General features: G+C 35.0%; 1 protein-coding gene across 1 annotated transcript in view; it reads left to right on the forward strand.

Annotated features, from left to right (window-relative positions):
• The first annotated feature begins 316 nt into the window (after positions 1 to 316).
• LOC149790455 (electroneutral sodium bicarbonate exchanger 1-like) overlaps positions 317 to 23746 on the forward strand; it is a 168811-nt gene continuing 145381 nt past the window's right edge. Inside the window, exon 1 of the mRNA XM_089973223.1 lies at positions 317 to 425. Within this exon, the coding sequence (XP_089829349.1) occupies positions 317 to 425 (109 nt within the window). The remainder of the gene's footprint in view (positions 426 to 23746) is intronic.

Consider the following 23746-nt stretch of genomic DNA (forward strand, 5'->3'; position numbering starts at 1 on the left):
GATTTTCATATTTTCATAATTGGCTTGTAACTAGCAAACACTACATCAGCACCAATTTAGAGGATAATAATATTTTGTGCAATATATTGTGAAGATGGATGCAGCAATGGTTTCACAATGGGGATGTGGGATGTGGTTGGAATAATGTCAAAAAGTAATAAAATGTACCAATATTTGTGTTTCTTTGTTGAGCATACTTATTAAATTTGTCTTTTTCTGCTTAATTGCAGGTCATCATTATTGAACTTGATCATTAATCAATTTGACTATAGTGGAGGAATTTAAATGATTTGGTGGTGGAGTGTGAACAAACGAGATGCTTTCCATACGGAAAAGTCATCCAATAGACAGCCAGGGAAGTGCACCAATTCGGGATCTAGGGTCCTTCGTCAGAAATCCTGTACCCAGTGAATCTGAGATTCAAGGTAAATTATGTTCTTTTCAACTTGCTAATCTGATTGAAATTATTTTAATTCAAAATTTTTGACAGTGCTGATAAGTTAGAAAGAATACTGAATTCTTGAAAATAATGTTTGGATTGAAGACTATATTATAGAAAATAAAAGTTTCACACTTCTTGGAAAAATAATGCATTTGCTAAACCTGCCCTTTCACCAAAAAATAATTCACAAAAGCAAGTCATATTTAAAAAAGAAATATGATTGTATCTGTATATATTGGGTATTTATCTTTGGCCGTTTCCACTTTTTTAAATCAGAAATTGTGATAGCACATACCCCAGATAACATCTCACAAATGCATTGGCTCAAACCACAGCAATGCCATTAAGCGTTGTGGGTGATACATTTTAACTTGTCTGGCCATTAAGCCAAATGGTTTATGGTCTGTAAACTTCTATTTTAAATTTCTGTAAACCATGGAACTAAATTTCCACCAAATATGGAAGAGAGCATTCTGGCTTGAAGGTTTTTCAACTTTATACAAATTATCCAGACTCATCATCCAGTATGGACACCATTACTATACAGTAAATAGAACAGCCATTAAACAATTTCTTTACAAAATGCTAAACAAATTTTTATTACAGTTGATAGCGACTTGGTAGGAAGGGTTGTCAGGTTTGTACGAATGATGCTGGTTCGTCATAGTATATGGCTAGCATTACTAAAAGTAGAAAAATCTTGAAACATATTTTTCTGAAAAACCACTCCATAGAATATGACCAAACCTGATGGAAAGTACCTGACCATCATGAAGTGCTTTCAATTTTCTACATATGCTGATCCACAGAAAATGACTGCATTTGCCAAAAATCAAAAAATCTTTGAAAGGTTTTTTCACAAAAACCACTTAGAAGAATTTGACCAGATTTGACAGGATTTGCATGCTGGTATGATTTAAATTTATACACACAACTGGTAATCCTCAATCAAATATGGCCACCATTAAAAATAATGGAAGCTTATTTAACAGCTTATTCTCAAAAACACTGCAACAGAACAGAATATGACCAACTTTGAGCATGAATATGACCAACTTTGAGCAACGTCAGGTTAAGAACCATACTGTGAAGGGCTTGAAAGTTGAAAAGCTGCCCTAAAATAATGCATTGTAACATTTTGTCTCAAAAAACACTCAGCAGAACAGTTTTGACTGAAAGCATCCTGACATGAAAGCCTTTCATGTTTGTACAAATCTAATGTTCAATTTATTTGCCATTACTAAATATAGAAATACTTGTAACCAACGTCACTTGTACGTATGTGTGATTTCTTTTTCTTTCAACAGCAGATTCTGTCTTAGCCAGAGTAAACTTATTATATTTCGTGATGTACTTAAAGTCTTTAGTACTTAAAGTCTTTAGTACTTAAATTCTTTAGTACTTAAAGTCTTTAGTACTTAAATTCTTTAGTATTCTTTGCTTGGAAATCTTTATCATGTTTTGTAATATGTATATGTCAGTTCATTTTAATGTTTGAGTCTTTGAATAAAACCATGTAAATCTTGCCCTGTCTAATGTACCACACTTGACAGGTAAGTTTCACACAATGTCCTCTATTACATAATTATTTAGCAATGACTTTCCCGTTGGTGCAATAAAACATTGATTCACAGTGACCACTTGTGACAGGAATTAGTCAGAATTTCATAATTGATAATAGGTTCCACTTGACCAACTGATATTTGATCATAATTGTTTACTAAGAGCAAATTTTAATTTTTGTTTGTTATACAGTTATATGTTTGATCAAGAGTTCTATATGTTAATAAATGTACAGGGGTAATATGTTAATAAATGTACAGGGGTAATATGTTAATAAATGTACAGGGGTAATATGTTCATAAATGTACAGGGGTAATATGTTAATAAATGTACAGGGGTAAACTCTTGTAATGACATGTATAATTTAACCTGATAAAAATATTACATTTTGTTTCTGTTTTATTGTTATTTTTGTTTTACAACTTGGTTAAATGAAAGCAACTTTCTACGCTGATCAGTTTTATGTAACTCAAAACTGTTGCAATCCCCATAATACTTTAAATCATATGTGATGTGCCTGACATTTAAAGTGTAGTAGGACAAGTTTTTCTTGTTTACAAATACTGCAATCAAAGTATCTTTTATTTAGACTGCAAAAATGATTAAAATTTATTCAAAAATTTAACAGTATAATCATGTAACCATAACTGTATTCCAAATCATAAACAGTTGCACCTATGCAGTATGGTATGGTTTTATATTTATAAGTTATGAAGTGAATAAATTGAACAAATATAACAGATCAACTGTAGCAGATCAGAAGTCCTATAGCTTACCATTTGCACAGGAATTTACTAACCTTTGCGTTTTGCAAGTGACTAAAAGGAAGAAGCAAAGTTAGGATACTGGTCTTTTTCATAGTACGTACTGGAGTACATGTTTAGTGAAAATAATTTTAAAAAAATGTGTCCTGTGATTAAATAAATGAAAATAGCTGAACCCGCCTTCTTTTGCATACTCTTTTGCAGAGTTTGTATATAATCTTTGTCATATCTAAATTCTGCTTTATGAGTGGTCTGCCCCTTGCTTTTTTAAAATGTCATTTAGAATCCTCTGTTTTCCTCCCAGACATATGGAGAAGGAACTAGTCTGTTCTGTGTGCTTCATAGTAGTGTCCCTTTCTCTGCAATCGATTATGGAGTTTCACAGTTGATTACCTTATTGGTTCACTGAACCAACTGATTTTTATTATAATCAATAATTGGAATAACACTAATGACCACCATATCCAGTTCATGACACAGAAAATCATGGATGGAATTATCTCCAGTCTGGTTCATGATGCATGTACTGCATGTTGGTTCTGAATGAGAATGGTGTTCCTTAGATTGCCTGTGTATCTGACATGGCAGCCAGAGTTTTGTATCACTACTTCTTCAGAATGGACAGTTATAGTCACAAAGACTGTTCACAGAGGATCTCATGTGATACCTGGTTGGTTGCAAATGAAAATCGTGCTGGTCAGAGATCCAATTTTAAGCTCCATTGTTGTCATCTTTAAAGATATTGTCATCATTTTATTTTACCTTGAACCAGAAAAAAGTTTTTTTCGGTAACCAAATTTGGTAATTTTGAGCTTCTCAAGAAAATCAGCAGTTAAAAAGTATAGTAGGGCAGAAGAAATATATTTTTCTTGGATTCCTGGAAATTCTTGAGGACTGAAGAAATGGATTTATCTCGGATTCCAGTGGAAATTATACAAGGACAGAAGAAATGAATTTATTATGGAAATCCCACAATTCTACAAGGACAGAAGAATGGATTTTTGTTGGATTCCTGGAAATTCTACTCATCTGGCAGAACATAAATCCATTTGAGTGATTCTTGTCATGAGACCTTGGCTCAGTTCATTTGTCAGCATAAATCCCTGTGAGAGATTCTTGTCAGCTCAATTGTCAGCATTCTGCATCATTTTTTGGTATAGCTCTTGAGATCAGACTTACCTAATTTTGTCCCTGATTGTAACATGCAGCCAATTTCCATTCCGCACATGACCGTAAACAAATTTAGTAGGCAATTTGTCATGTATGAGGGTATTTGAAAAGTTCTGAATACATGTATTTTGTTTTAGCTTTTTTGTTTGCATGAACCTGTCAACATAGTGTCATGCCAACCTATAGACAAATTAAAGTTCTGTGAAATGATTCGCAGCTAGCTACAGCAAATGTAACATAACGTTGGTAAAAAAAAACTTATGGAGACCATTCACTATCTCGCTACAAAGATTATATTATTGAAGGGAACAGTTAATCGATTCTCACATCTGAGGTTATTAAACTGAAGGAAACAGACTTCTAATGCAGCAGCTAAGAAGAACCCTACCATTGCCACCTGCACCACATGCCAAAGTAGCAACTAATCCCACAACCATCCCACAGGGCTCTAGTGTAATTCACTAAGCCTTGGACTGGAAAAAATAACAAAGCCCCCCCTGAAAAAAATTGAGGGACCCAAAATAAGCAGCATACAAACAAATAGGCAGAGCACAAACAGTCAAAGGAAGCAGCATTCCCCAAACTGGACTTGTATAGTAAACAAGAGATATTTGTTAATAGGGAACTTTCTTGTGAATGGCATAAATAGAAAAGGTCATAGAGGAGGTATCCACTGTCACAGTATCACTGAAGCATCAGTTGAGACCATCAATCAATGTATCAAGCTCTTAACCTGGAAAACTTTTCATCTGTCTCAGCTGGAGGCTATGATTCCTTTAGTGGAATTGATCTAGAGTATTGTCAGGAAAAGATGGATCAGATTACATGTACATCAGAAATGCTAATTCACAATGTCCGATAAATGTCTGTGGTACATTTATACCCCTGTAGAGACTGATATATCGGAATACAATCACATCAGCCCTAATCTTATCCAAGACTACGGTCTGATCATTTTTACAGTGCAACCTCACACTTCACTCAATCGACTTCTCACCTGTTGGAGTCAAAAGGGTTCCTGGATGCTATTGAGAAAAGTTGCCCAAATGCGAAGTTGGTTAACGATTTCCACTCATGAGTCTTTACCAGAAAAAAATTGGTTAAAAGTTTAAAGACTTCAGAAAGGAGCCACCAGAATTATCTGTGACAACAAAATTGAAAATCTCCACAAATGTATGAAGGATTTGAAGATTATGTCTGCCTATGAAAGAAGAAGCTACATTTATGTATAAAGTTTCTAATGGTTCTGTGCCCAACTATATAAATGATATGTTCAGTATAAGGACAAATAATATCAATACAGTTTCTAGTCTATTGATGCTACTCTCTCTGTCATCTAATAGCTTTCTTCTTCCTAAGCCCCAAAAGGAATTGTATAAAAATAGTTTGGTTTCCTTGAGTCCAATCATTTGGAACTGTCAACCTAAAGATGTTAAAAGGGTATCATCAGTGTCTTCCTTTCATCACAGAGGTTTGAAATGGATGCAATCCAGATAATGTCTATAACCGGTTATGGCCAACATTATAGTATATTTGTATATGTATATATTATATAACATGTCTCAGGGTGTTCATATGTGTGTATATCTGAATGAAAAACTTTTCAGTTATGCATCTTTGTGTATACAATGCTCTGTGTGCTGAATCAATACTTAGCTGCTTATTTTGATTGTGACCTAAAAATGTAGGAGGAGAACCAGTCAGAAAGTATACTGTAAAATCAGCCACTCATAATGTATACTCCAACTGATATCAAGGCTGACTTAGATGAAGTTTACTTGTATAAATCTTTCTCAGGTCTTATAATTTTGAGGTGCTTCATTATTTTGAAAATGTACATAAACCAATGGAAGATGACGTGCTCTGGAAGACCAATGTTGATAATTGGGAATTAAGTAACTGCTTTGAATGGGACAATTGATGAAAATACATTGATACACGGTGGAGGATATCAATATCGGAGGCATTGATTTGTCAGCATTTTTTTAAATAATTCTTTTGGGAATCAGAAAGGTTTGTGCATGATGGTTATCACATTTGTTTCATGAATTTTTCACAGGTGATGAAAGTTGGATTTACTTTTTTTCAACATGACAAGAGAGAAAAATAATAAAGTATAGATCGGAGAAAACAAGCAGAGACCACATTTTGTTTGATGTAGTCAGACTCTTTAGAGATGTTTATATGCAGGCCTTTTGATCATCACCATGCATTTTTATGCTCCATGGAATACGACTGAACTACCTGTCTATGAAATGGTACCAAAGTATCCATGCAGTCCACAACCATGCACCATTGCACAAATCTTGGTTGAACATTATTATATATTTCTTGTACATGCCATGTTTTGGTAGAGTAATTGTCTCATATTGTGAAATGAGGTTGGGTAAAAATTTATTTATGGTCAGATTTCACAGCATCAGCATTGGCTCTACAGAACTTTATACTGGTACTGATATTATCAGGCTCACAGAACTTTATACTGGTACTGATATTATCAGGCTTACAGAACTTTATACTGGTACTGATATTATCAGGCTCACAGAACGTATAATGGTACTGATATCAGGCATACAGAACTTTATACTGGTACTGATATCAGGCATACAGAACTTTATACTGGTACTGATATTATCAGGCTCACAGAACTTTATACTGGTGCTGATATTATCAGGCTCACAGAACTTTATACTGGTACTGATATTATCAGGCTCACAGAACTTTATACTGGTACTGATATTATCAGGCTCACAGAACTTTATACTGGTACTGATATTATCAGGCTCACAGAACTTTATACTGGTACTGATATTATCAGGCTCACAGAACTTTATACTGGTACTGATATTATCAGGCTCACAGAACTTTATACTGGTACTGATATTATCAGGCTCACAGAACTTTATACTGGTACTGATATTATCAGGCTCACAGAACTTTATACTGGTGCTGATATTATCAGGCTCACAGAACTTTATAATGGTACTGATATTATCAGGCTCACAGAACTTTATACTGGTACTGATATTATCAGGCTCACAGAACTTTATACTGGTGCTGATATTATCAGGCTTACAGAACTTTATACTGGTACTGATATTATCAGGCTTACAGAACTTTATACTGGTACTGATATCAGGCATACAGAACTTTATACTGGTACTGATATCAGGCTCACAGAACTTTATACTGGTACTGATATTATCAGGCTCACAGAACTTTATACTGGTGCTGATATTATCAGGCTCACAGAACTTATAATGGTACTGATATTATCAGGCTAACAGAACTTTATACTGGTACTGATATTATCAGGCTCACAGAACGTATAATGGTACTGATATTATCAGGCTCACAGAACTTTATACTGGTATTGATATTATCAGGCTCACAGAACTTTATACTGGTGCTGATATTACCAGGCTCACGGAACTTTATATGGGTACTGATATTATCAGGCTCACGGAACTTTATATGGGTACTGATATTATCAGGCTCACAGACTTTCCTTTTTGCACAATAACCCATTTAATAATTATAGGTTACTGCATTTGTGTGGGAAAATATGAACGAGTTTTACTGCTGGAAATACTGCAAGACCTTGTGAGTGCAGTATATCCATCTGACAAAATGAGTTCATATTTTCCCATACAAATGCAGTAACCTTTTTATTATATGCTCATTTTCTTATTCTACCTACGGCTTAATTATGTGAATAAAAATACACTACACAAAACAAAGTGACTGAATGTATGCCGCATTCCGAACTAAATACACAAATGCTGATTCATCACTACATAACAACAACATTATTAATGTACACATAACTCTGCCCAGATAAATTAGAACTTAGTCTTGCACTTGATATAACTTTCAAAAGAAAATGGCCTTTTGGTTAACTTAAAATTGAAATTTGGAGTCATATTGTGAATGAATGCGCATTGCAACAACTTTTCCATTTTATCTGGAATGAATCGATTTTGGTATTTTTGTTGTTTCTGTGAAATTTCTTGATTATGGACTGGATTTATGTGCCAATTCTACATGAAGTACATCGGATTTCAGCGTAGACGGAGTAGCGTGTTGACATCTGCAAGTGTGTTTCTGTTCTGCCATTGAATATTTGAAATCATAATGTGGGAAAAATATGAAGACTTTCAATTGCAATGATCAAAAAGATGCTTTGAAATGTAATGTTTATTTCATTTTGAGTACAGTAAGGAGGATGTAATTGCATTTGGAATATCGAAATTACAGTATAATTTTGAAATGTGTAATCAAGCTAGAGAACCTATGACATGGCTCATGTAATTCAGATTTGCAGAACTAAGAAAGTACATTTTGAGGAAATTCAGGATGTAAAATTGTAAGTATATTTTTTGTCATTCATATTAGCAGCTAACAAAGACAGTGTATGCCTTGCCACTTGCATGTTATTTGTAAAGACCCTGTCTGGCATCTATAGCTAGCCTAAATGCGAAACATTGTATCAAAAGTTTATGCAGAATGTGCCAAAGCAGCTGGTATGTGGCAGTCCATGAGAAATCTGCTTTAGTTCATTAAGTTGGTTTACTTCATCCACAGACAAATATAATAAAACAAAAGTGTTGGAATCTGTGTCCATTATTTACAGTAGAAAGTAGTTCCTTTATTCATGCGAGTTCTATATGAATTGCATGCGAGTTCAGTATCCTAAAATACTGCATGATTCAGACAATGTAAAGTTAACGGAGAAAAAAATGAGCATATAATAACTTTTTTCATGACATCTTGACTTAGTTTAAGTTTTCAGTGTTCAGTCAACAATATATTTTTGATTAGTTGTGGACCTTGGTTCTTTAACCCACCCACTTTGTTTCCACACAATAATTCCCTTATTAGTTTTGGTTTTGAAAAAAAAATTGTATGCAACATTTTATGAGTATAACTTAAGCACAGTATCATTATCAGCTGCAAGTATCATCATCAGGTAGAGTTATGGCCCCTGAATGTTGGACCCACACATTTTGTATGCATCTTTATATTGATGGGCTCTCGCCTGGGTTCCAAAGCCGTGTATTACATCATCAATTAGTGTCTTCCTTTGAAAATGTACCTTAACTCGTATACTATATCACCATTGTCATATAGGCCAGTAATCTCCAAAACTATACTATACTCCCCTATTTGAAATGAAAATTGGCAGATGTCAGTTCCTGGAATTAACTTTACATTTCTTTTAATTAGAACACCGGTCCGCTGAGAAAGTGTACATAGGCCTTCATCTCCCACACAAACATCATCGTCGTCATCGACATCAAGATAGAAGTAACAAAAAAACTAGTGAGGAGCCAAGTCAGGATTCTTCTGCAGCACCAGATTGTAAGTTCTTGTATTTGAAGGTTTCTGTAAGAAAATAGCAGGTAACTTTCCATAACGTCCAACTCCATTAAATAGCTGCCTTTTCTATACAGCTAATTGTCTAGTTTTTCCAAACTGTAAATTTTCAAAGTGGATTGTACATTAAGGATATATGTAATTGAACTCACTTGGGCGTAGGTCCAAGTAAATTTATTTTATGGCCCTTCATCTGTTTTGCGGCATACAAGCTCCATCAACAGTCATTTTCATCATTATCTCCAAAACCAATGAAAAGAATTTGACCACATTTGAAGGAAAACATTCACATGTAAAGATGTTTCCAGTTTATACAGTTGATGCAACTCTGCAATGAAATATGGCTACTATCTCTAAAAGGAAAAACACTGTTAAATGACCACTTCTCCAAAATTGCTTAGACCAAATAGAAGAGTGTGGTTCTGGTTATATTTTCAAAATTAGGGTTGGTAGGTTGGTACAAACCTTTTTATGATTTTTTGTTTGTGTTGATCTGAATGGCTTTAAGTGAAGCATAAACTAGAAAATGAGTGTCATTTGCATCTTGACTTACATCCCTTTGTTAATTTTCTCCTGACATTTTTCTCCTTTTTTGCTCCAGAAATGATATGGTCAGCAGAAAAAAATAGGGTTGGTCTGGTAACCAGAACCAGACATACTTTTTTGCCAAATAGGTTTAACAGAACATGACCAAAATTGACAGAAAGCATGCTGGTTTGAACACTTTTAAGATTTGTACAAATGAATCTCACCTATCTTCAGAAATGGCCATTATTACTAAGAATAAAAACTTCAAAATAAATTCCTTTAAGAACCAGCTGAATAGAATTTTACCAGATTTGGCAGAAAGCACCCTTGAATCAAGGTCTTTCAGTTTTATACAAATCATACTGTTCCACCATCATATATGGTCACCACTACTAAAAAAATGTGAAAGAAATAAATCGCTTGTCAAACCATGCTTTGCATAATTTTGCTAATTTTTTTGGGCTTTTACTTTTGACCAGATAACGCTAGCCTGTCATCAAATATGGCCTGAGCTGCTGAAAATGACGTAACCTTTATGTGACTTTACCAAAATGATGCTGCTGAACAGAATTTAAGTAAATCTGAAAGGAAGCATTTTGGCATTAAACTCTTAAAGGACTAAGGACACTGATTCACTTTCATATATGGCCACTGTTACTAAAAATAGAAAAACCTTTAACTGACTTCCTAAAAACCACTAGATGGTATTAGATCAAATTTGGAAGAAGTATTCAGACATGAAGGCCTTTTAAATTTGTACAAAGTATATTTATCTTTCATAAAATATGGCTGGCTATAGTAAAAATATAAAACCATTTTTAAACAACATCTCTCAATCTGCTGAACAGAATTTGACCAAATTGAACCAAAAGCACTCTGGCATGAAAGCATTCTGGCAAGAAGGTCTTCCAGTTTGACCAAGTGATACTATCCATTCAGTATGACCATTATTACTAAAAATAGAACAATCTCAAAACAATATCTCCAAACCTGATTGGCAGAATCTGACACAGTTTTGCAGTAGGCATTCTGGTTTAAAATTTGAATAATAGATGCTTCCTGATAAGGTCACTAGCAGACAATATTCTGCCCATTTTACCTGGACGATGGGTAGCCTTGCAGTTTCTCCTATATGCAGCCACTAAAATTGACCATTTCTAAACAAGGCACACTGAGGTAAAATCAACTTATAAATTACAAATATAGATACTAACAGAAAGCCTGATTTGTGTTCTTTTTATGTATTTTTGTAACATTATCTTGAGATTCAGTGAATTTATTTCAACTTCCAAACACCTTATAAACTCAATGGTAGATTTGCCAGCATACCACAAATATGGCTGCTGATGATGTCATTCTGGATCTATCTATAATGCCAATATGGCTGCTGATACTGTCATTCTGGATCTATCTGTAATGCCAGTATGGCTGCTGATGATGTCATTCTGGATCTGTCTATAATGCCAATATGGTAGCTGATGATGTCATTCTGGATCTTTCTATAATGCCAATATGGCTGATGATGTCATTCTGGATCTATCTATAATGCCAATATGGCTGCCATTACTAAATTCATGGCTTTGTATATCAGAAACAGAGAACCTGAAATAATGATGGCACTTGCCAGACATTATTAATGTGCTAATCTAGTATCTGTAAATTGCAGTATAAAACATTAACAGGAGGTATGTAAAGTAGTAATAAAAAGAAAATCTTGATATACCCAAGCTATTGAATGTCTCCCATTTTGGTTCCAGGTTGCTTTCACTTCTGATTTGTCTTTCTTTTTTAAACCTGTACTGTAAAATTTAGCAATATGTATACCACCATACAATATAGTTGAAAAGCACATGTTTTGAGTTACTGATGTAATATTTTTGTTGTGCATACCTTGAGGCCATCACATTGTTTACTGTTTCAAGGTATTGATGTGATATTTATTGTGCATACGTAATAAGGCAGTTGGACTGTTTACAGTTTCATGGTTTTGATGTGATGTTAATTGTGGCGTATCTTGAGGCAGTCAGACTAATTACCAGTTAAGAGAATATGATGCCATGAGCACATACGCAGAATTACCCCAATTGACAGTTTTGACTCCTGGGGACAAACATGGAAGGAAGATGATATTCCACAGATGAAATTACCATTCAGCATCATAGAAAGCCATTCTGATGTGTAACTAACATGGTGATTATCTCCCTTAACATGATGAAATAAAAGTAATTTGATAGAAGGTTTTACAATTCAGGATTTATTTATTTCATTGATTGAGGACACGTTCTGTAGGACAACATTATGTATCAGCTATGATCATAATAACGTATACCTACACTGTGTTTAAAAGTACTCTCTGTTGGCACTATAATTGACTCTGGGACTTTTTTATAACTCATTTATAACTCTACTAGTGATAGGCCAGGAGAGCTCTTGCTGTTAAGCTGCTGTCTGTTGTCTGTCTGCATGTTAGCACATTCCTCCTCTTTGTAGGCAATAGTGTGGTATAATTGATTCTGGAAATTATTGACCAGTGGTTCTCGATGACCTTGAGCTTAGCTCAAGGTATGCAGTCTTGAACTAACATTACTGTGCTGAAATCACATGGACCAGAACAGCTTATGGTGTTTGGCTGTTGTCCATTTTCCTGTTAGCACACTCCTTCCAGGTCACTATGAAACTTGAAACATGTATTCATCCCATGTTCTTGTTGGTCCTAAATGAAAATGATGCTGTAGAAACATCTAGTATTGTCACCACAATGAGTATTTTAAAATCTTGTTATCATTACCCGTCCTGAATGGATGTTCATATCAACATGGAGTTTTCATGTAACAATTTCTTATGGTGTCTACATGGTCCTAAATGAAATGTGCCAATCTAGCATCTGATATGGCTGCTGTGGCAGCCATCTTGAAAATCTGGTTACAGCTATTCCTTCTGAATGGACAGTCATATGGACATGTTTTTTTCCTCACCAAAATACTTCTTACGATGTCTAGGTTCTGAAATGAAAAGTGTGCCTCTTGGACATTCAGTAAGGACACCTATTGATTTAGGGTCAAAGGCATTGTGACTGAAAGAAGGTTAGAGATTTTTGCATAACTTTAGTTCTTGACCAAAGTTTTTTTAGAGGTCATGCATTTAGGGTATGGACAAGGTTTATTGATTTTGGGGTCAAAAGGTTCAGGATCATTGTCACTGAGGCTTAAGAAAAAATGGATTCTGCAGAATGATTTCTTTTCTAGAATAAGTTTCTTGACCAAACTTTATGGATGGTTTGTACTTAAAAGTAATAAGGCAATACACCGCTCCCTCGATAACTCGCGCCTGGATAACTCGCGATCCTGCTTATAACGTGGTGTCCGTCTTGGCTCCCGATTTTTTCCAGAGAAAATGTATTTAAAATATCTTTAAAATATGCTGAACATGAAAAAATTACGATAAGAATTGATAAATTAAACCTTGATACATTGCTCGTTTTATCATCGAAAATGGTGATTAATGCCCGTAAAAATATAATCCATATTTTGAAATGTGCAAGTTCTAAAGAAGAATTAATTTCAGAGATCTCGAAAATGCTTAACTACGCATATTTGGACGCCAATTTTTGATCTGAGATGCAGAAAATCACTGAGGCGGGAGTCCTCTGTGCGCATGTAATAGGTGCGCAGGAAAATTCAAAGATTTGCCGGTCCTGTTTCAGCCACCTGCGTTGTGGGAAAATGTGTTGATCAGTTAACTGTGCTGATATTTACAATAACAGAATTCAGTGACTGAAAGACTCTTTGATGTACTGTTGCCATTTTATAAGAGTACATTAAAAAAAAAAAAAAGAACATGATGCAACAGCTAGGTGGCTAGTTCAAAGGTTTTGACTGGCGGCCAAGTGAGAAAATGTACTGATATTTAGTGATTGAATTCAGAGGCAGAAAGACCCAGTTTTAAAATCCTAGCGAGACCTCTGTTTAAAGATATCATATATTATGTAACTTTTTAAGATAAATAGTTGTCAGTATACTGTAAATAAACAGTCTGGTGAAATAGCTATCAATGAAAACTTCTGGTAAATGCTAACAAGTGGCAACAGAGAATGAAATAAACACCAATTAACCGTCTTCCTGTGTGAAAGTCACGTTCTAATCCTTGAATTCCATTTCAGTGTAAACATTATAATCACAACATATTCTGTTCATTGAAAACATGAAAAGAGTCAATCGACCGTCACATCGAAACCCGTGAGTACTTCTGGGAGAACCTAATTACATGTACATGCCAGCTTTGTTTTGATAACAATTTGGGGAAGTGTTTGTTGCATTAAAAAAAAAATCGATTACAAGAGACCTCGGGTGCTGGATTAAGGGTCTTGGAGCTGCCTTTGACATAAAGCAAAACAGTAACAGAGACAACGACGATGATAGTGACTTCGAATGTTTCAGTGAAACTGATGTCATTAATGCCGAGGCTGTTTGGGAGAAATTAATACAGACTCATGTTCCTGAGGAATGCATTTCTCTTGATGATATGGAGGAGTGGATTTGTGCTGACAATGATTGCCCCAGTCAGCCGAATACATGTCAGATGAAACTATAATTATTTCTATAGCGAACAAATTTGCAGCAGAAGACGATTCTAACTGGAGTAACACAAGTGTTGAAAGTGATGCAGACACAGATGTTGCACCCCCACCCCTCTGCACAGGAAGTAATCAAATATTTTGATATTGCCATAAGGTGGCTGGAGACCCAAAATGTTGACTACGTAAAGCTCATGCAGTTGAGAAATCTGAGGGATTTTGCTTGGCGGCAGAGAAACCAAGGAGTAACACACACAAAAAAAATAACTGATTTTTTTCAAAAAGTGAATTGATATTTGTCAAGCATGGCACAAATGGCAAGTATTAGCTTGTTCTAATTTACGTTGTTTTAAATTTGTAGACCAATTAAATATGTTAGTACTGATTAACCCTTGTTTGCTTTTTTTTGTTTTCCATTTTACTTCTATCGCATTCAAATCTATCTATCTATCGTTCGATCGACACTGTTTCTCGAAAAGAGTTGATCTTTTGTATATAAAAAACCCATCTAATTTGGATCAAACAATAAAACTAGAATGTATCCAATTCAACATAAAAAGTAGTGACGTAGTGCACAATGTGTGAAGTGGTACACATGTTAAGCGAACGGAAACCACATGGAATAATGTTTTCGATGATCGCCTCAATATGCTGTAATTTATCCTGAAATTAATGTTGTCCTATGAGGAAATAATGAAGTACACCGTTATGAAGAGATATTTATTAACAGTTAATCTCAGAACGATTATAAAGTGAGTATTCAACAGTATAATCTGCCTACCCTCATCTTATTTCTCTGTTATGTCGTCAATCACTTTATTGGTTTTGGGCTTATTTTATAGGTCCCTCGATAACTCGCGCCTCACTTATAGTGCGGTCGATGTTTCTGAACCCTGATGTGCGCGAGTTATCGAGGGAGTGGTGTAAATAGATTCTGGGGTCTAAGAGTCAGATTCAAGGTCAATGATAATAAAATAATGGTTTCTGCACAGCAGCTTTAATTCCAGACTGCATACCTTCACCAAGGTCGATGGAGACCATTAAACAATGTATGAACAAATAATGTGCCATTCATGGCATGCTTTATTCTAAAGATAAATGAGAATACTGGCATTTGTTTTAATTTATTATCAGCAGCTGGTAATTGGTATATTTTTCATCCTAAGCTATCTCAGTATTAAGTGTCTGGCTGAATAGACTGACTTTACAAGTCGGGTCCACATGCAAATAACACAGACCCTAACCTGCCATCACATAGTGAACTGGCAGATCAGGGTCTTAGGTTTTTGTTCTGCTGATTACTCCTAATGAACTGTGGAGAGCCAGATCTGGTGGCGCATTAATCACTAACAATTTTTGACTGAGAATCTGCAAGAATGTTCATGTGCCCTGGAATATGAACTGTTCTTGAAAATCTTGTTTTTAGTGCTCCACTGGAACAGAAAGTCATATTGGCAAAGGCTTTTCACCCAAGTACTTTTTTTGATGAACAGTTGGTCCCAAATAAGAATGGGACTGATGTGACATCCAGTATGCCCCTAACAGAAGCAATCATGAAAATCTTATGATAGCTGCTTCTTAATGGAGAGTCATGTGGTTTCTGCCAGAAGCCTCTTTATGATATCTGTTTGGTTCTAAATTAAAATGGTACCAGTCTGACCTTTAGTATTTGTTTGTCATGGTAACCATTTAAAATTCCTATTATTTCTATTCTTCCCAGATGGATGGATGGTCTTATCAGTATGGGTGTTTCATGAATGACTTCTTATGATGTTCAGTTGGTCCTAAATGAAAATGGTGTGACATCCAATATGGTTACCATAGCATCCATCTTGAAAATATATTTATTGTTACTCCCCTGAAGCGAAAGTCATATTGACATGGGGTTTTCTCCATACAACTTCTTACGATGTCTTGTCGGTTATAAATTGAAACGGTGCACCTCAGATATCCAATATGGTCAACACAATGGCCATTTTTAAAAACTTGTTATGGCATCTTCTCTTGAATGGATGGTGATATCAGCATGGAGTTTTCATTTCGAGACTTTATGATTAAATGAAATGTTGCTGATCTATGTCTGTTATGGCTACCATGGTAGCCATCTTGAAATTCTGTTACTTCTCCAGAAGAACATAAAGTCATATTAGCATGGAATTTTCATCTAAAGACTTCTTATGATCACTAAGTGAATGTGACTACAGATGATGCTGATCTGACATCCAATATGGCCACCATTTCAGCCATCTTTAAAATCATGCTATAGCTACTTCTTTTTATCAGATAGTTATATTGTTATATTGTCATGTGATTTCTACCAGTAGATCTCCAATATATGGCTGCCATGGTGGCCATTTTGAAAATCCTCTTATTGCTACTTTGTATTGTCAAGGGCTTCTCACTGAAAGACTTTTTATGGTATTAAGTTGATCTTTGATGAAAATGGTGCTGATCTGACATCCAATATGGCCACCATTGCAGCCATCTTGAAAATCTTGCTATGGCGGTCATAATCCAAATAGGGTTTCAACAAAAGACTTCTAATGATGTCTGATTGGTCCTAAATCAAAATGTTGGTGATCTTGCATCTGATATGCCTACCATATTGTCTAATTTGAACATCTTGTCAATTCTCATAAATGTTGAGCATAGTTTCAACACTTTGGACTTAAAATGAAGAAATGTTTTTATCTTCATAACCTGGAAATTCTTTTTGGCATCAGTCCTCTCCAGCTTGAGGGATTCTTGTTATTATCCTCATGACAAATCCCAGAAGAATGCTCTACAACCAATTCTAATATTGTCAAAGACTGTGGAAATACAAAAAATGTTAAATACAATTCCATTTGTCTGAAAACAGTATGGTGATGTGTGCAAGGTGTTGTGGGAATGAGATAATTTTTATTGGTACATGTAGTAGTAGGGTGACTTTTGACTCGAGACCAGATTGTTTTATCAGCTAACTTATCATTTGGCATATAGGTACATATCAGACTGGTGATTTATGTGATGTCCACTTGGGCCTCTTGTTTTAGCATAAGTTTGACTCTTCTCTTTGAGTCTCTGAGTATTCTCTTTAAGTCTCTTTGTATGCTCTTTGAGTCTCTGGGTATGCTGTATGAGTCTATGGGCATATTTGAGAGAAATGTACTTCATAGTAGAATATAACCTTAGTTTTTAATTGAAGCATCTGTTAACAGATTAACCTCTGGAGGTTTTTGTCGTTTTCACCAGAAATTCGAGTAGGAAACACATTTTGAAAGGTGTTTCTGATTAAATCCTAATAAATCAACTTCCAGGTGATTTTCCAATAATATAATGCCTAGTTGTTTTAGAAACATCGTTTTTCATTGGCGATTTGGCTCGCGCATGAGCAGACGGATAAAAGTTGGAGTTTTCTTTGTTGCTTTTTTTGCTTAACGGACCCATTATTTTTGTATCGAGACCACTCTTTTTTTCCAAATTCCCATCTTATCCTACTTTTTGCAAAGGTTCATCTGTCTGTTTGCAGTTCATACCAGTCTGCATTAGATCTGAGACCAAAAAGTCTAAAATCCGGACAGAAAATCGGATTCTGACCACAGGTGAATTTTAGTGGAAAAAAATTGGGTCCAAAAAATTAGGTTTTTCTCTCTGTATTTTGTAGTGCAAATAGAACTTCCAGATTATTTGGTATCATTGTAGAGCTACATGTGTCTACCTTTCTATAATACCACCCACTTTAGTGTATCATTTATGACCTTGATGCTACAGAGCTTGGCAGTAGGTTACTACCTCCTGCCACATAAACTTGTCACCAGGGGCTAATGTGTTAATATTAGGTCTGAGTGTTTTAAAATTTGCTAAAATTGTCTTTATTTGCTGACCCTAATTTACTTGAAAAGCTTTTTTAACACAGAACATCCATTCTAGAAATGTCTATTTGTATACATGTTGAAAGAACCACATATTACGCGGGTCAAAGAATTGGATCGCTAATTCATTTCACATATCTTTATTGCATTGGCATAGAAACCACACATGCTTTCATTCATTAGAGTCCATTAGAGTTCGAGAATTTTGCATCATTTTCTTGCACCTTGTGCTGCTAAACAAGGGACTCCCTGGTATGTATATTATAACATTGCCTCACACCAAGAGTCCATATGCTGTTTTGTCAGTGAGGAATTAAATATAGGATATCTAAATGAAAGTAAATATTTATTGTCAACTACAATACATAGATTGAAGTTTGATGAAAAGCATAATGGAAAAAAATAAATCCTTTTTCAAGCTAATGGGTTCATCTTAAAATATTTCGTACTAGATTTTTTATTGCCCCACCAGTAGACTGGTGCTCTGTCTGTAAAGTAATTAGTGATCCAATACCTCAAAATGGCTGTTACCTTATATCCATCTTTATTTGTACTCTCTTAAACAGCCACATTACATATTTCCAAACAAACTAGTAAAATCCTGAATGGGAAAGGAAAGTTGCCTCAGCAACTGATAGCAGTCAAATACAGTGGCCAACTGTGTTCAGGTATGCCTCCCCCAAACACCACCATGTGTGGCCTGCATCAGGAAATCATTTGACATCATTTTTCCTCATGCTAAGATAATTATGGTCCTCAGCCTAAATATTTGCAAAATATTAATTTTATAATCTTAATGCTCACATATATTGTTCCTAGATTTCTTGCTATCCTCTCATACACTTCACCAAACATAATGATAATAAAAATAATAATAATAATAATAATAATAATAATAATAATAATAATAATAATAAAGACTTTATTAAGAGAAGGTAACTCAATTAGTTACAGAACTAATCTACCTTGAGGCCTTCTATCTGTTATGTACAATATATATGGTATATACAACATGATGTGAAGAGTTTGGCTTGACACTAAATAATTAATTTAAAAACTCAAAGTATCAAGCCTGGAACACATGCACAGGCATCTGTGAAAACATAAACATATATAAAACATAAAATATCATCCTGCATTGAAACATTCAACTATGAAAATGATGCAAAATTACAGAAAAGCATTTGGTATTTTTTTGTACTAGAACTGTTCAATTTTCTAAAGATTTCATCATTTAAGACATTGATTATGAAAAGAAGAAATGTTAGGAGCCTGCCTTATGTCACTGGGAATGTTGTTCCATACCAGTGGACCAGTATATTGAAAACTTTTCTTAAACAATTCCTTCTTTGGCCTTGGTATAATGTAATTTTTACTTCTTATGGACCTTAAATTTGGAGTGCCATCAACATCTCTTTGGTGAAAGATATTGCTTAGATGGACAGGAGTGGCTTTTCTGGATACTTTATACATCAATTCGGCCTTTCTATGAAATATTCTTTCATGTATTGTTAAAACCTTTATATTATTCATTTCATCCAGAATATCGTCTATACACTGATATAGATTTAAATGGCGAGCCCTCTTGTGGAGTCTTAAAAGTGTTGTTATGTTTGAATTAGAGGTATTACCCCAAATTACATACAGTAGTCCAGATATGGCTGAATATAACTTGTATAAAAAATGACCCTATACTGAAGAGGAATGTATGTTTTGATTTTCCTCAGTAGCCAAAGATAAGAATTAATCATTTTTGAAATGTGTTTAATGTGAATAGACCAAGTAAGATTGTTATCTACAAATACACCAAGAATTTTATAATGAGAGGTCATATTAAGGCTCACATTGTCAAATAGAACCTGGAGTTTTATGTCTCTATCTAGCCTTGCTCATTTCTGTTGTGTTGTAACTAGTAGGGCTTTTGTTTTTTCTGTATTTATGATCGTACTGTTTTCCTTGCACCATACTTGAAGTCTGTTGAAGCATCTTGTAAGTTATTTTCAAGTATTGTTTTGGTTTTACCCATCTCAAACAGTATAGTACATGTATCATCTGCATTGAGGTCAGTGTAAGAAAACGAAGTTCCAATCTTAAGAGGTAAATTGTTGATAAATAGAATAAAGAACAGAGGTCCAAGGATAGATCCTTGTGGTACTCCACAATTAATATTTTTACTTTCAGAAAGTGGACCATTTAAAGATACTTTTTGCACTCTATCGGTTAAGTAAAAAATAAACCCATTTAGGGAGTTTTTGCTACATTGATATATTTTTAGTTTTTCAAACAAAATTTCATGGTTTACCAGAACTAAAGCTTTGTGAAAATCAACTATAATAGTGCCTACCATTTCTCCTTGATCTGATGCTTTCAGCCATTTATCAATCAAAGATACAAGTGCAGTTTCACAGGAGTGATTCTGGTGAAAGCCAGACTGATTATATGAATAAGATCATAAGTGTTCAAATAGTTGAGAAAAGAATCATGTACACGTTTTTCTAGTAATTTGGAGACACAAGGAAGGATAGAGATGGGTCTGTAGTTATTTACATCATCTTTTGTTCCTGCTTTATGCAATGGTATAAACTTGGCAGTTTTCCATGTTTGTGGAAATGTATTAGACCTAATAATTTCATTGCAAATGAAAGCTATACTCTCTACAATTGCAGGTGCAGCTACCTTTAGTAGCCTTGGTCTTATCATATCAAGTCCTGTAGCTTTACAATCATCCATTTTTTAAATATATTTCAACACAAATTCTGGACTTATTTCAGGAATTTCAAACTTTATATTGTTTGGTAGATTTTTAGCACAAAAATGTTTGAGTTCCAGATGATCAGATGAGCTTGAATAATTTTGTGAGGGCAAGTGTATTTGGAGGGTTAGTGAATTCATAAGCTGTGTTATCCCAACAAAATCTTAAGTAAACTTTGTGCAAAGCATAAATGGAAGTAGAATAATCTGTCTCTTATAAATAAATGTGGATTAGCCAGTAGTTTTGATGGGAGCATCGGACAGTATAATTTCTTCAGTGTGTATGTTTCAGTTGCTGCAATTTTGTATGCGTCTCAGATAGCACTGATAGATAGATTGTCAACAAACACTATACAAGTTTTGTGTTGATTATCAAATGATATTGAATAAAATCATGAAATTTGTGGTGGTAATGTTATCAATACCACCCATCACATTCCCTCCTTATCTGTGTAACAAAATTAATTTTAATGTCACATTGATCCTGACATTTAATTCCACACAGCTGCCGTGGTGTATGCTGACTTTAATTCCACACAGCTACCATGGTGTATGCTGACTTTAATTCCACACAGCTACCATGGTGTATGCTGACTTTAATTCCACACAGCTACCATGGTGTATGCTGACTTTAATTCCACACAGCTGCCATGGTGTATGCTGACTTTAATTCCACACAGCTGCCATGGTGTATGCTGACTTTAATTCCACACAGCTACCATGGTGTATGCTGACTTTAATTCCACACAGCTACCATGGTGTATGCTGACTTTAATTCCACACAGCTACCATGGTGTATGCTGACATTTAATTCCACACAGCTACCATGGTGTATGCTGACATTTAATTCCACACAGCTACCATGGTGTATGCTGACTTGAATATTGAAGATATTGATTTTTTTAGACTGGTTGTACTTGGTTCCATAAGAGAAAATTATCTGAGACAGGGATTTTCCAAAGCCATCTCTGAGGTCAATACAGGCCACATTTCTAATCTCAGATGCTTTTCCCCCAATTTTGACCTAGTCAGAAAGTGAAAGGAGACACATTTGTAATGCTTTCCATGGAATGATTGGTTCGGTATTAGTTTACATTGAATCTGTGTAATTTCCCTAATTCTATGAGCCCAGACTTGGGAAGATCCCTGTAATATATGTGTCTACATATTTGACCATGTTACTCATTGCCAACATTGTTTAAGATCTTTAATATGATTCCTGCTTATATTATATTTTCTCAGTCTTTCCCAAGGGTAAGTAAAAGAGTCAGACAATTCTGGATTTTCTGTTAATTGGGATTCTGCATACCATGCATGTTAACAAAGATGGTTTCCTCTTGGCTGTCTAACGTTTTCATGTTAACAAGACTCTTTCTCCTTGGCTCTCAAACCTTTTCATGTTAACAGAGATTGTTTCTCCTTGGCTGTCTAACTTTTTCATGTTAACAGAGACTTTCTCCTTGGTTGTCTAACTTTTTCATGTTGACAAGACCATTTCTCCTTGGCTGTCTAACCTTTTCATGTTAATGACTATTTCTTCTTGGCTGTCTAACCTTTTCATGTTAACAAGACTATTTCTCCTTGGCTGTCTAACCTTTTCATGTTAACTAAGGTTATTTTACCTTAGGTGTCTCACTTTTTCATGTTAAGATCGATTACTTGTGAAATGTTGGCATATTAACTGTTTTAAAAATGTATATTTTCACAGCAAAGAGTCCAGGTAGTTAAAAACCATGAAAAAAAAGTTTGTGTGCATTTTCTTGTGCTACTCATGTTTGACAATGTATCCACAAGTATATGTGTTTGTGTGTGTGATTTGGAGTTTTAACATAGGTTTTAAGAAAATTTCAATCATATCACTACGATGTCTGCAGTGTGGCAGTTCAGAGTGATGTTTAGCACTGGGGCATAATGCCACAGACATATAACATGATGTCCCACCCAGTCACATGATCCTGGCCTCCTTATGCAGAGTGTCAAGTGTGGCTAGTACCATTTTTGTAGGTCTTTGGTATGATTCGGCCTGTTTTCAAACCCGTGACCGCCGCCTCCGCTTAAACCACCAGGAGGGTGTATCCACAAGTAAGGGTCATTACAAAGAAAAGTTTGCAAAAAGTACCCTGTCAAAAACTGTCCATAAAATAATAGGAGAACCAGTAAATAATTGTAAATATCAAAATTTGTCAAGTTCACACATGCTGAAAATCACATGCTCTCTTATAATGGGTATATGGATTTCGTACGTACAATCCCGATGAAGAGTGCACCAAAGTCATGGGAACTTGATCCAATTCCAACATCACTGCTGCTTGAGTGCTTAGACCCAGTATTGCCTTCACTAACTGATGTTATTAATACCTCTTTCTCATCAAGGGAATTCCCATCATTTTTCAAAACTGCCATTGTAAAGCCTCTGCTGAAGAAACCAACACTAGACCATAACGATTTAAAGAACTACCATCCAGTTTCTAATCTCCCATTCATATAAACAATCTTAGAAAAGATTGTTCTATCCCAGCTTGTATCTCATCTGAATTTAAAGTCTTTTTAGCAATGTACAATCTGCATATCGCCCTTGCCACAGTACTGAAACTACTCTTCTAAAAGTAGTTAATGACATTCTCTCTGCTTTGGATAGCGGAAAGATTACAGTCCACACCTCCTTGATTTGTCTGCAGCATTTGACACAATAGACCATGATATATTACTTCACCATCTCCAGCAT

This window comes from Sinohyriopsis cumingii, chromosome 10 (assembly GCF_028554795.1).
Source record: "Sinohyriopsis cumingii isolate HCF-2022 chromosome 10, ASM2855479v2, whole genome shotgun sequence".
In the NCBI taxonomy this organism is placed as follows: domain Eukaryota; kingdom Metazoa; phylum Mollusca; class Bivalvia; order Unionida; family Unionidae; genus Sinohyriopsis; species Sinohyriopsis cumingii.